Below are 13,442 nucleotides of genomic sequence, written 5' to 3'. Positions count from 1 at the left end.
ATTGTCTTATTTAGAATAAGGTAAATAATTAGATTACTGATGTCCATGTAAACGTAGTCAGTGAGGGAAAAAATTATTTGATCCCCTGCTGATTTTGTACGTTTGCCCACTGACAAAGAAATGATCAGTCTATAATTTTAGTGGTAGGTTTATTTGAACAGTGAGAGACAAAATAACAACAACAAAAAAATCCAGAAAACCGCATTTCAGTTTCAATGCCCTGGCTGAGGGAAGGAGGTTCTCACCCAAGATTTGACGGTACATGGCCCCGTCCATCGTCCTTTTGATGCGGTGCAGTTGTCCTGTCCCCTTAGCAGAAAAACACATCAAAAGCATAATGTTTCCACCTCGGTGGGGATGGTTTTCTTGGGGTCATAGGCAGCATTCCTCCTCCTCCAAACACAGCAAGTTGAGTTGATGCCAAAGAGCTCGATCTTGGTCTCACCTGCCTTGAGATCATTGACAAGTGTAGTTCTGGGCTGATTCCTCACCGTTTTCATGATCATTGAAACTCCACAAGGTGAGATCTTGCATGGAGCCCCAGACCGAGGGAGATTGACAGTTATTTTGTGTTTCTTCCATTTGCAAATAATCGCACCAACTGTTGTCACCTTCTCACCAAGCTGCTTGTCGATGGTCTTGTAGCCCATTCCAGCCTTGTGGAGGTCTACAATCTTGTCCCTGACATCCTTGGACAGCTCTTTGGTCTTGGCCATGGTGGAGTGTTTGGAATATGATTGATTGATTGCTTCTGTGGACAGGTGTCTTTTTTATACAGGTAAAAAAACTGAGATTAGGAGTTTAAGAGAGTGCCCCTAATCTCAGCTCGTTACCTGTATAAAAGACACCTGGGAGCCAGAAATCTTGCTGATTGATAGGGGATCAAATACTTATTTCACTCATTAAAATGCAAATCAATTTATAACTTTTATTAAATGCATTTTTCTGGATTTTTTTGTTGTTATTCTGTCTCTCACTTTTAAAATAAACCTACCATTAAAAATATAGACTGATAATTTCTTTGTCAGTGGACAAACGTACAAAATCAGCAGGGGATCAAATAATTTTTTCCCTCACTGTATCACTATTAATAAGGATTGAATTATCTCTGTATAATATGAGTCTTTAATTGCAAGATATTTAAACTATATATATATATATATATATATATATATATATACACAGTATATTCACTAGAGCATTTACAGCAGGATTCCTGCTCCACACATATTTAGAAAGTGGGCTTCATTAATGATTCTGATGCTGTTTTTATTTATATTAAGTTAAAAAGGCCTAAATCACTGAATCTTCTCCTCCAGTGAGCTGTTAAACTGAGAACCACTGCAACTGGAGTCGATTGGCTGAAGTCAAGAACCTGATAAGTGAACGAATCATTTAGACCGGTTTTGTGAAATGAATCAACAGATTCGAAATAAAGATTTGTTCTTAAAATTCTTTATATAGTGCATAAGTTAAATGGACCACTTTTAATTATGTTTTTGTAAATTATTAACCAAAAACTAATTTATTAGGTTACACCAGCAATCCATAAGGCAGTGCAACTGAAAGGCACCCTGTTTTCCAGCACAATATTCCCATATACACTGGAAATACTGGAAAGATATTTCCAGTATTTCTGCTGTAATTATGACAAGGCTGCTTGCTTTCAAACATTTATATGAAATTAACATGACTAATTAATGTAATGAATTTAATTAACCACAATTTATTTTGTGATTCCAGTGGTTATGATCTGTATTCCGAAAATGTATGTGTTTCTATAGTTATTGAGGAAAAAAAAAAAATATATATATTTTTTTTACATGTAATTGATTATTATTAATTTATTCAACAAATTTAATTCTATTAATTTAAATACTTCTAAGTCATTCTGTGGCCCCCGTAGTGGGCCCCGGCCGCCTGGTTGAGAACCACTGCCATAAGGTAACAACTGCTGGCCCTTTTTTACTGTGCGCATCCTTTCTGAAACTTGACAGCTTCAGTTTCGTTGTTAGTTTTCATTTTCATTTGATCATTAAAATTCCCCACAGTTTTTTTTTCTTCTTCTATTTAAATTGTGGAAAAGGCAGCACATAAGGTCCGGGGCTGTTGAAAACACATTTGGGGCTATAGCCCAATAGTCTGGACTGTGGTTACCCACCTGGTTACCAGCAGATGCAGTATGGAAGAAGAGAGGCAGGTATTGCTGCAGGTAGCTGTGACTGTATTAGTGATGCTTGAGTTGCAGTGTTTATAGAAGAAGGCCTGGGGCATGGCTTCCTGTTACATGACAGCTCTACAAATGGCTTTTGCCCATAACGGCATGCTAATGCTTACAGTAAAACACTGGTTATTATGGTCACAGTCAAGCAGCAGCAGGGGATGTCACATTTGTTCCTCTGACTGGAGTGTGTGTTTTTTCGGGCCAGGGTTCATCACCTTGTATTTGTGCTTATTAAAGAGAGTGTGCAAACATTTTCAGGCAGAAATCATGATTCATTCATTCAGTTCACACTTATATTTTGTTTAAATTTATGATAAATATTAAAACCACACATACTGTACATAAATTCCACAGAATCCGGGTGGCCGTAGAAACAGGAAATGTGTGAAGCCAAAATGTTGTTATATAAAATATTTCTTAATAAATTGAACGACTAAGTGACCCTACTTCATTTAACAATATAATGTGCATTATAGCTCAATCTGGATTTAGTTTTAAAAGTGCAATTGGTCATGTGTAGTCTAAGCCTCTGCAAAAGGTTTTTATTGTTTTTATGTCATTAAGAATGACAAACTTGGCATTTCTTGAAAATCATTCTCAGGAGTAAAGATCTTTAGAGTGCATAAGAATACATTTGCAGAGAGTGAAAATGGCTTTTGACAGGTGCAGACTTCATGTTCCTTTCACTTCCATCCATATGCAAATGTTAGATGTGAAAGAAGTTTTGTCTTTTAAGTTTGGTGAACTCTTGACTAAAATTCTTAATCATATGGTGAAAGACATTTGACCAACAAACTGCTTGACTCAATACAATGTGGAGTAGATGATAGGCCTATATTTCAACAATTTGAATTATTATTTGTTACTTTTATTATTCAAAAGAAAAGGCAAAAAGTGTTATATATCATCAGTGGAAGATATATTTCGCAGGGTCTGAAGTAATTTCTAGTTTTTAAAGTTTAATGTGACCTTTAAAAATTTACAAAAAAATAACATGTAATAACACAAATTTATTTGCATGCACACTTGGTCTGGAAGAAATTTTGTCTGATAACCTTTCCAGTGCACATAAGTATACTTGTATGTGATTATTAGTGAACGAGACCCCGTGCTTACAGACATGCTTGTATGTGTGTGTTTGTATTGTCATTGTTCAAACTAATTTTATTTACACACACACACACACACACACACACACACACACACACACACACACACACACACACATCAGTTCAGTTATCTCTTTTCTCTCTATCACTACCTGTTTTGTATTCATTCTCTTGTGTTGTCTTCCCTGCATCTCTCCCATCTTTCTTGTGCACTTGTTGTTTTTGATGCACCTATGTTGTCGTTCTCCTTCTATCTCTCTTTCTGTTTCATATTAATCCTTTTCTATTAAGCCTTCCTCATTCATCTCTCTCTTGGGAGAAATTATTAATATTAATGTTTCTCCCTCTCCCTCTCCTCTCTTTCCTCACCCTCTATCTCATCCTCTTAACATTACCTTTTCTCTATATCTGTTCCTTACTGTCTGTCTCTCGTTCACATTTCACTTGGATCTCTCTCTCTTTCTCTCTCTCTCTGTCTGTCTAAGTATTCATCTATTAGTGTTGATGATTATTTTCCACTGAAAAATGCAGAAGTGACATCCATTGCGGAAGGAATCTACAACTGTTAAAAGAGACAGTATTCAAGAGACATTGGAATCAGCCTACCATCCTCTTTGGAACACAGGAAGGGTCATGACCCAGTTGCCATGCGCATCACCACGGTGACCAGTCTTCCTAGTCCCTCCCCCCTCCTCCTCTTATTGGTTCAGCTGCTGTTGTGGCTCATCCTCCCAGGTCAAGAGGCAGTCGGAGCCGCCTCCACCTGTCCCGTGCCGTGCAGTTGTTCTAATCAAGCTAGTCGAGTGATCTGTACAAGACGAAACTTAGAAGAGGTGCCCGACAGTATATCAAACAACACACGTGGTTTGTTGTGTCCTCGAGCCCCACTTGAAATGATTAAAAATCTAAAAATGTTTTAATACCTGAAGGCATCCTAGATTCTTTGGCTTCTTTCTCTCCCATAGCATTTTACCACAAGAGTGCAGCTCTGACAGATTCCACCCTCCTCTTCAACACCCCCAACCCAGTGTGTTTAACACCCTCCTCCCCTCCCCTGCTCTATATACAGAGGGGATTGTGGCAGTAGGCCAGGAGGAAGCTTCTCGCTGCCCAAGAAAAGCAGTTCTGGCTACATCCGATGCACAGAGACAAATTGTTTTAGAACCCACAGCATATAGGATGTGTGAATATTCTCTAGTCTTTTCATTTATTTTTTCATCAGGTTTTAGCACATTCTAATATTATGATTGTTTCCACCATTACTGAGATTTACAGTTGCAAGCCATTTATATGGGGCATTTTTGTATTGGGTTTTGAAGGGACAGTTCACTCAAACATGAACATTGTGTCATTATTTACTCATCTTCATGTCACTTAAAACCTGTATGCTGTTCTGTGGAAAATGATAGCTTTTTGAGAAATCCTTATGCAGTACTTTTCCTTTCAGATAACAATTTATGTTCGGATACAAAAACAAACAGACACACAATAAAAGTAGTATTCCATCTGCTGTTTTAAAGCCGTATGATAATGGTGTGTGAGAACAGACGTAATGTTTTTAATTCATTATTCACTTATATTTTCCTCTCTAAAGTGGTCCAATGCCTCGTGCCAGGTTTAACATGGACACTAAACAGCATTCGTTTGTGTGTGTCAGAATTGAACGTGGTTCAAATGCCCGTTCAAATGTGTCGAATTACATTTGAGTGCTACAGCGGAGGATAAGATTTGCTGTGAACAGCAACTTTTATTCTGTTCCTTGCACAGAGCTGTCATATAAATTAATTTGAAAGTGACTTTATGTTGTTGTTTTCTTTGAGATGGAAAAAAAAAAGGTCACTATGACCTGAAAGAAAAAACTGCTTGAATATTCTTCAAAAATTCCCCTTTTGTGTTTCACTGATTAAAAATAACAGCATACGGTTTTGGAACAACATGAGGTTGAGTAAACAGTGACACAATTTTTATTTTTGGGTGAACTATTCCTTTAATGCGTTTTTCTTCATAAGAGTGACTGATAGCAACTTGCAGAACAACTTTTCTGTAAAGCACAACAATCAGTAATGAATGTACTTTCTTTGTCTATGACTTTATATTTTCTATCATGTACATCCTTCACAGGAACAAATAGATCACACACAAATTTAATCCTAAACTTGTACCTGTAATTTTCTCACTTAGGTGATAAAATCAGACACATTCAAACATTTGCGGCATCTGGAGATCCTCCAGCTCTCCAAGAACCAGATTCGCCAGATAGAGGTGGGTGCTTTCAATGGCCTCCCAAACCTCAACACTCTGGAACTGTTCGACAACCGCCTCACGCTGGTGCCATCGCAAGCTTTTGAGTACCTCAGCAAGCTGCGGGAACTGTGGTTACGAAACAATCCCATTGAGACTTTACCAGGCTACGCCTTTCACCGCGTCCCCTCGCTGCGGCGTCTTGACCTAGGCGAACTCAAGAAACTGGATTATATATCTGATGCAGCCTTTGTCGGACTCATCAACCTGCGCTACCTAAACTTGGGTATGTGTGGCCTAAAGGACATCCCTAACTTGACTCCCCTGGTGCGACTGGAGGAACTAGAGTTGTCTGGGAACCGTCTGGAAATCATCAGACCCGGATCCTTCCAAGGCCTGGAATCTTTGCGCAAACTATGGCTCATGCACTCTCAGATGTCGGTCATCGAGCGCAATGCTTTCGATGATCTCAAGAACCTAGAGGAGCTTAACCTATCCCACAATTCCCTGCACTCTTTGCCCCATGACCTTTTCACACCTCTGCAGAAGCTGGAACGAGTGCACCTCAATCACAACCCATGGGTGTGCAACTGCGATGTGCTTTGGCTAAGCTGGTGGCTGAAAGAAACTGTGCCGAGCAACACAACTTGCTGTGCGCGGTGCCACGCACCACCCTACCTTAAGGGAAAGTACATAGGAGAGTTAGACCAGAGCCATTTCACCTGCTATGCCCCTGTCATTGTGGAGCCGCCCACTGACCTCAATGTGACCGAGGGCATGGCTGCTGAGCTCAAGTGTCGCACCAGTACCTCCATGACCTCTGTGAACTGGGTCACACCGAACGGCACCCTAATGACCCATGGCTCCTATAGGGTCAGTATTTCCGTTCTGCATGATGGCACACTGAATTTCACCAATGTAACTCTGCGTGACACTGGCCAATACACCTGCATTGTGACCAACTCAGCTGGGAACACAACGGCAACTGCTGTCCTGAATGTGACCGCAGCAGACGTCAGTGTCAACTACACCTACTTCACCACAGTCACTGTAGAAACTGTGGAGTCTACGGGAGATGAAGATTCTGCATTGCGTGTCTTCAACGAGACTTTCATCCATATTCCCGGGCCTACACCTTCTGGGCACCTCTGGCATGAAGTCCCAACTACTGCCTCTTCTCTCTCAATCCTTGGCTCATCGTCTTCTCCCAGAGCAACCAAACCCACTTTCACTGTCCCCATTTCTGAGCCCAGCTATCCCTCTGGACTAGATGATGTGATGAAGACCACCAAGATCATCATCGGTTGCTTCGTGGCCATTACCTTCATGGCTGCCGTCATGCTGGTGGTGTTCTACAAGCTGAGGAAGCAGCATCAGTTGCACAAACACCTTGGGCCGGCACGAGCCATTGAGATCATTAATGTCGAAGATGAAATTGGACCGGGAACGGGCATCCGTGGCAGCGGCATCTCAGGAGGATCCACAGTACCGCAAGCAGGGTCCGGCGGAGGCGGACAGAGTTTGCGTCTGCACCACCCTGAAATTGTCAACCTCCCAAACCTTGCACGAGCTGAGCATCTCAACCATTACTTCAAGGCCCATCACTTCAACAATAACATGATGGGTCTGGGCCTTGGCGGAGGCTCAGGTGGAGGCCTAAACAATAACAACAACCCTTCACCCTGCTCCCAGGCCCAGACTACCCCAATCTCTTACACGCAGGTGCCAGTCTCTGCAAGTAGTACATCATGCTCCATGCCTTCTTCAATGCCTCTGCCGACCCTTGGCATCCACGGGTCACTGAAAGGCCTGATGGGTAAAGGGCAGAACCCACAGATTGAGCCGTTGCTTTTCAAGAGCGGCTCCAAGGAGAATGTCCAAGAAACCCAGATCTGAATTTGAGAAAGAGAGTAAGGGAGAGAGGGAGAAAGGTAAATGTACAGATAAAAGATGGAGAAACAGTATCAGGGAGACAGAAACAGATGAAGGGTATTGGCTGTTCAGCCCCTATGGGTATGTTCTCAGGAGTAATGAGAAAGGCAGACCCAGCATTGTATGAAATATTACCTACACAAGAATACAAGATACAGCTGTGAAATCACTACCAAGTACATACACTGGCAAAGAGTGGGGGAATTTCTAGATGGAAGTCAGGCAACCACTCAGCAGTTTAATATCACAGTCTTTACATTACTCTGATCCACACATATGAAGGGGATCATCAGACATCAGCAAACAAAATCACACTTGCCAATACGATATAAATCGATACGTTTTTGTGTAATGCAAGATTGATAATTATGTGCCAAACTTGCACCAATCTGTGCCAAAGCAAAATCTTTGCACATCAGCCTCACTACGCATGCGTACAAACACATTTCAGAAGATGAAAAGATCTGCGCGTATACTGTACTCCATTAATAAAGCAGATATGCTACAAAAATTAGAACCATACACACCATTAGGTAGGAAGTGTATATAGAAATACATGAACAACCTTAAGTATTTATGGACAGTGGCTGAGAATGAAAACTCACACGTGTAAATGGTTTAGTGAACCATAAAACTCAGATAACAAAATGGATCATTCAAATTTTGTAGAGGTTTGCAGTCCTACGAAGGAAAGATAGATTAGTAGACCAGCACTGTGTAGAGGGCTTATGTTTCGCGATGATGGACTCAGTTTTCTCCCCTTTCTCGAAGGCTCTCACAGTTGAGGGGAAGATATGAAAATGAACAAGAACATCAAAAAAACAATGAAAGATATACAAATTTTAAGAAAATATATAAACTATGAAAGTATACATGATATATAAATATATTTTCATTCAGAGAGATAAATTATGATGAATCTTTACATTTTTCTGACTGAAAGCCACGGCTTTTGAAGAATTAGCAGCTGCTGTTGTAGCGCTTTGTCACTTATAATTCCTTTCTCTGCATAAAAACAAAAATGTGTCTGAAACTGGTACACCCTCACAGGACTTAAGGGCATCCTGAGGAGACGGAGGGACAGAGATGGATATTCTGGAAATTGTGTTTGATTTCAGATACTTTGGCGTTGTTTTTTAAGTCTTAAAAGGTTTCCCTTTCCTGTTCTATAACTAACAGGGGTCATTGAGGAGAGGTAATTTTAATTAACATTATAAATACACTACTGTTTGATTCTGCAGGCATTTGAGACCCAAATTGGGACAATATCAGTTAACACCACTACCAACAGAATTAATCAAAAGACAGTAATGATGATAGTATGCAATGCAATGGAAAGAAAAACACTGTAAACGCTGATCTACATGCTGTTATACTGAGAAAAGATATTTTTAGTGAGATGTTTTAGTAAAATCCGATTTGAAAGTTGAGTAAAAAGAGGCTCCTGTTGACATTAAATTACTACTACTATCATCACTAAAAAACTTGAAAAATATCAAGTGTCAAAAGCATAGCGGATTTAGTCAGTTTCTCTGTTTTTACCTATAGAGGTGATGTTTGTTTTTTCATTGTGTAAAAAGTGATTGTCGCAACAGCTGATAATCCCCTCAGTAAAGCTGGAATAGCAGTGGATATACTGACAGTGACAACTATTTGCTTGATGCATTACAAAGCCACAACAACAACTACTCCAAACAAGGAAATGGATGGGCCATGAAATGACTCCCTCAATGGCCTGTCCCCTCTGTTTTGTATAAGACAAAAACTTTACCAGGACCCTGCTTTTTTGCCAACGTCAATCAACGAGATTCAGAACCGAACACAAACTCTGGTGATTACTGCAGGGGTAAAGTGGATTATTGCGAACACTGTGTCCAGACATGTGGACGGAACTACTGTTTGAGAAGAAAGCGAACAGAAGACAGCTTTTGAAAGGTAAGAAAAAACCCACTCAGTGAGCGAGATTGGAGTTTGGACAGCTTTTTTTAAATGAAAATGGACAAATAAATGACAACTATAGAAACTTATAGAGCTCTTTTAAAACAAAACTGTTATGATAATAAGTGTCTTTCATTATTTGTTTTTATCTAGTTTCTTTTTGTTTCGTTTTGTTTTTTCAAAATCAAGCGTTATCTTAATTGTAATATTGTTATTGTTATTATAATTAGCTGATATTACACTCGTTATAATTATGAAAAATGTTCTGTTAGCAGAAGTCACTTCGAAATAAAAATTTATATATATATATATATAATATATATATATATTAATTTCGAAGTGACTAAGTGATAAATGGCACACAAACTGGCAACTGAAATTGTGAAACTTGGTGGCATTGATTTGTTCTATGTTTTTGTCTTTTCTTTTTCTCATGTATTTAAAGGTATCACTATATGTAACCCTTAGAGCTTACAGCTTGGAGACAGTTCTCCCGAGATGCAGACAGAATGTGATTTGGCTGGTGGTAGCGTTCTTCTCTGCAGAGAAAGAGATATGAGAGAGAGAGACAAGGAGGAAAGAGAGAGACCGGGGTTCTGATACACACTTGTTCTCAGAATGTCACCCATTATCAGTGCCGAGAAGTGTGACTGTACCGTGTCAACACCCTGTTGCCACGGCAACACGCCTTCACACTAATGTGCCAAACACTGTCAGAGCCAGGGTGCCATCTTTGTGGGTCCCAGTGCCTGTATTTGTCAAATCTTGTTAGCCTACAACACGTACAAATATCCACACGCGAGCACACCGCCGTGTCAATTGTCATCCGACATATTGGCGCACCCATACCCTGGCACAGCGTCCCAACAGGTTCCTATGGTGAGGTTTCCCTGGCAACTGTTGCTTCTGTGACAGTCCCTATCACAGCGTTCAGGTTTCAAATGCAAATGCAAGGATGGAGCCAGTACAGGATGCCATTTACGAGGACAAAACCGTTGCCATCCGTGTTCTTAAATCAGAAATTAGCATATTCGCAGCACACTGCATATCAATAAACCTCCTTACTGTTGACATTCATGAACCTTGAGTAGCAGTCATCGAGATGTCCATATCTAACACACCGTTGATCTTCCATAGGCACATCATCCCCTACACTCGAAATTATCATATTCTCCCTCTCATGCTGGAGATGTGCATATGTTCATTTGCTTCTCGAGTGATTAACATACACCGTTGTTTGTGTGTGTGTGTGTGCATATGTGTGTACCAGACAGTAATCGTATTACATTTGTGCTCAAGGCATATGCTTTCTTTCCAAAGCAACTTACTAGAAAGTATTGCCAACGGATTGGTAGTGGGACAGGGCAGAGACTGTTATAACATATCACATATCTCATGATCTTCACCTAGCCTGCAACCTCAGATATATCTCGCTTCCTGAAGTCTTACAAAGCATGCAAAAGCTGTGACAAAGGTAGGAAGACAGGAGCCCTCTCTCTCCCTCGTAGCACTGCGGTATCTGAGTCACAGAGCCCAAAACACACACTCATACACATCGAGCCGATGAATCTCAGCTCTCTCATAAGCACGCTTTGCAGAGAAATACCCTGCCCACCAGCTGGTTAGGACTTAAGCAAAGAGCACCAGAGAATGTGGTGTCGCGGGTTTTGGTTTAACCATGTGTCTGTGTGTGAGTGAAAACAATGGAAATGGCCATTTCAGCTTTTGTAAGCTTATTTGAAGACATCCATGTATTTTGACCAATGTTTTTCATTGATATTGTTTCTGTTGCCCTCACGTGTGTGTGTGTGTGTGTGTTTGCGACATCTGTGTGTGTTTTTTTTTTACTGCATTTAAAGACTGTAGTGAGAGACGGTGAGAGTCAGACATCCATTTTAAATCCCCAGTTTAAATCACTTTAGCATATTTTCCTATGCTTCAGGCTTGTGTATGATCTTCTGAATGATGCTCTTAGCTAGAATGGAGAAAAAACAATTTTCAATTCCTACCTAATACCCCAATCGAGAAGTCGGGGGGCAGTCATGCCAATTTCCTACTGGCTGAAGTGGTGGGAGGTACTTCCAGCATTCATGATACATAATTCAGAAATTCAGACGTGCGACAATGGTCCCTGTTTTTGTGTGTGTGTGTGTGTGTGTGTGTGTGTTAAAGTTGCAGACATGCTCAGGCTTTGACAGACAAATCTAGGGCAGCTCTTGCTTTGGGTGTGGGGGGTAAATATTTTATTCCAGCATTTACTTCAAAGATTTGTATTTGGTCGTTTGTACTTTGGTCCTGGATTTATCAGCAGAAGGTCTATAGCATTGGTTCCTCAGTCTGAGTCACAAAACCAAGAACAACTTGCTTCTACTTGAGAGTGTGTTGCTAGAATATCAATTGCATCCAAACCATACTTCAGCCCTACTGCTGGTGATGGTCCGTTTCTAAAGCAGCTGCGAGGGATGGTGTCATTCTTCACATATAAAACCGGTTCATTGCAATTGTCAGGGCTAGACAGAACAGACAAATCTTTCATGGCAGGGTGTGGATGTAGCTTGTGTCCCTATCACTAACAAACACAGTTTTTACCAGAGTTGCATAGACCGTCACAATGCTCTGACACCAATGCTCCCAATTGTGAAAAACAGTATTGTGCACTATAATGCAGCAAAAAAAAAAAAAGTCAAGTAAATCGAATATCATGATATCATGATATATTTACTTGTTTTTAGAGAACACATCTCTAAAGTTTCTTTTCTTACTCGACTGGCAAATTGTTTAAGCATAAAACTTTTTTTTTATTGAATTCTCTTTTATGGCCTAAATTGATAAACTTTTATTGAATTCTGTGTTATTATTGTAATTTGCAACATATTTCTGTTATTTGCTGCTCAATGCACATAAAACTCTTGTCCTCTGCTCTGATGCCGAGTGAAAGAGAGCGAGAGGACCAGTGTGTTGTTCAACCCTGAAGACTTATTTAGCCCCTGAGATTGAGTGTGTGTGACAGATTTGGAATTGAGCATTAAAGCAGCTTGAGTGTGTGCGGCAAAAGTCACACATAATGATTTATCGTGTTAGGGAGCGTGTGTATGGTTTGTTTGAACATGTGCCTCATTTGCCATTGCAGTTGTTGTGTGGGCTTCCTGATATCCATCAGGACATTTATGTGCGTGTTTGTTTGAGGGGTTTTATGAAGAGAATGAGATCAGTTGTTCACAACTTCTCTTTGCGTCATTGCAGTGATCTGTACAAGAGCCTGCAACAGCTTGTCAAACACTGATTGCCCCTGAACACACACACACACACACACTAATGTAAGATTGTATCCTAGACCCTCATCTCAGTCAATAAAGAGCGTTTTTACCCGCCTCTTCCCTCGAACGCACATATGCGCCTACGGACAGAGGCATTGATAATTACATGTGACACCTCAGACTTGGAAACCGCATCAGTGTCTTCTTTGTAATTTTGTATAGTTTGTGACTTGTCATCTAATGTAATCCTCCATGACACAAACTTCTCAAATGTCTCTGCCATTTGTGATTGGATGGCACTTGACTGACTGGTAAATGCACATGGGCCAGACATGTATGTATGTGTACTGGTGCTTCTGCATGTCTGCAGTAATATCCTGCCACACCATGCACCTGAGCCCCATGCCATGACAAGTCCTAAGTAAGTCTTATTTAAAAGACTGCATTTTGACTTGCCTGCTTCAGCTCCTTTTACACCATTTCTAACTTTGAGAGATGTCACTAGCTTTTGTGATGGTGGTTATGGCCGATTAGCATCCTGTTTTGTGCACGTGTTTCCTGGAAACATCAGAAAGGGTATTGGGTATTGACTCCTTTAAAACAAATGGCTATTATTAGGTTTTGCAAAGGCTATGAAGATAAGGTTGCAGTTGAGTGTGTTTGCTAATGGGAATGAATTATATCGCTAAATTCCAGTTCACATCGATTATTTCATGGGACAAATCCCTTGCAATATTGTTT

At 40.4% G+C, this 13,442-nt stretch overlaps 1 protein-coding gene across 1 annotated transcript; it reads left to right on the top strand.

Annotated features, from left to right (window-relative positions):
- The first annotated feature begins 3,863 nt into the window (after positions 1-3,863).
- On the top strand, positions 3,864-8,307 carry lrrc4ba (leucine rich repeat containing 4Ba). Its single transcript, XM_016544261.1, has 3 exons — positions 3,864-4,197; positions 4,299-4,360; positions 5,515-8,307. The coding sequence occupies exons 1-3, from the start codon at positions 3,981-3,983 to the stop codon at positions 7,468-7,470; spliced, it is 2,235 nt and encodes a 744-aa protein (XP_016399747.1). The 5' UTR covers positions 3,864-3,980; the 3' UTR covers positions 7,471-8,307.
- The last annotated feature ends 5,135 nt before the right edge of the window (positions 8,308-13,442 follow it).

Source organism: Sinocyclocheilus rhinocerous, unplaced genomic scaffold, assembly GCF_001515625.1.
Source record: "Sinocyclocheilus rhinocerous isolate Xijiao unplaced genomic scaffold, SAMN03320098_v1.1 scaffold220, whole genome shotgun sequence".
NCBI classification, from domain to species: domain Eukaryota; kingdom Metazoa; phylum Chordata; class Actinopteri; order Cypriniformes; family Cyprinidae; genus Sinocyclocheilus; species Sinocyclocheilus rhinocerous.
Note: the sequence above shows the minus strand (reverse complement) of the source record. Positions and strands in the feature narration are given on the sequence as shown.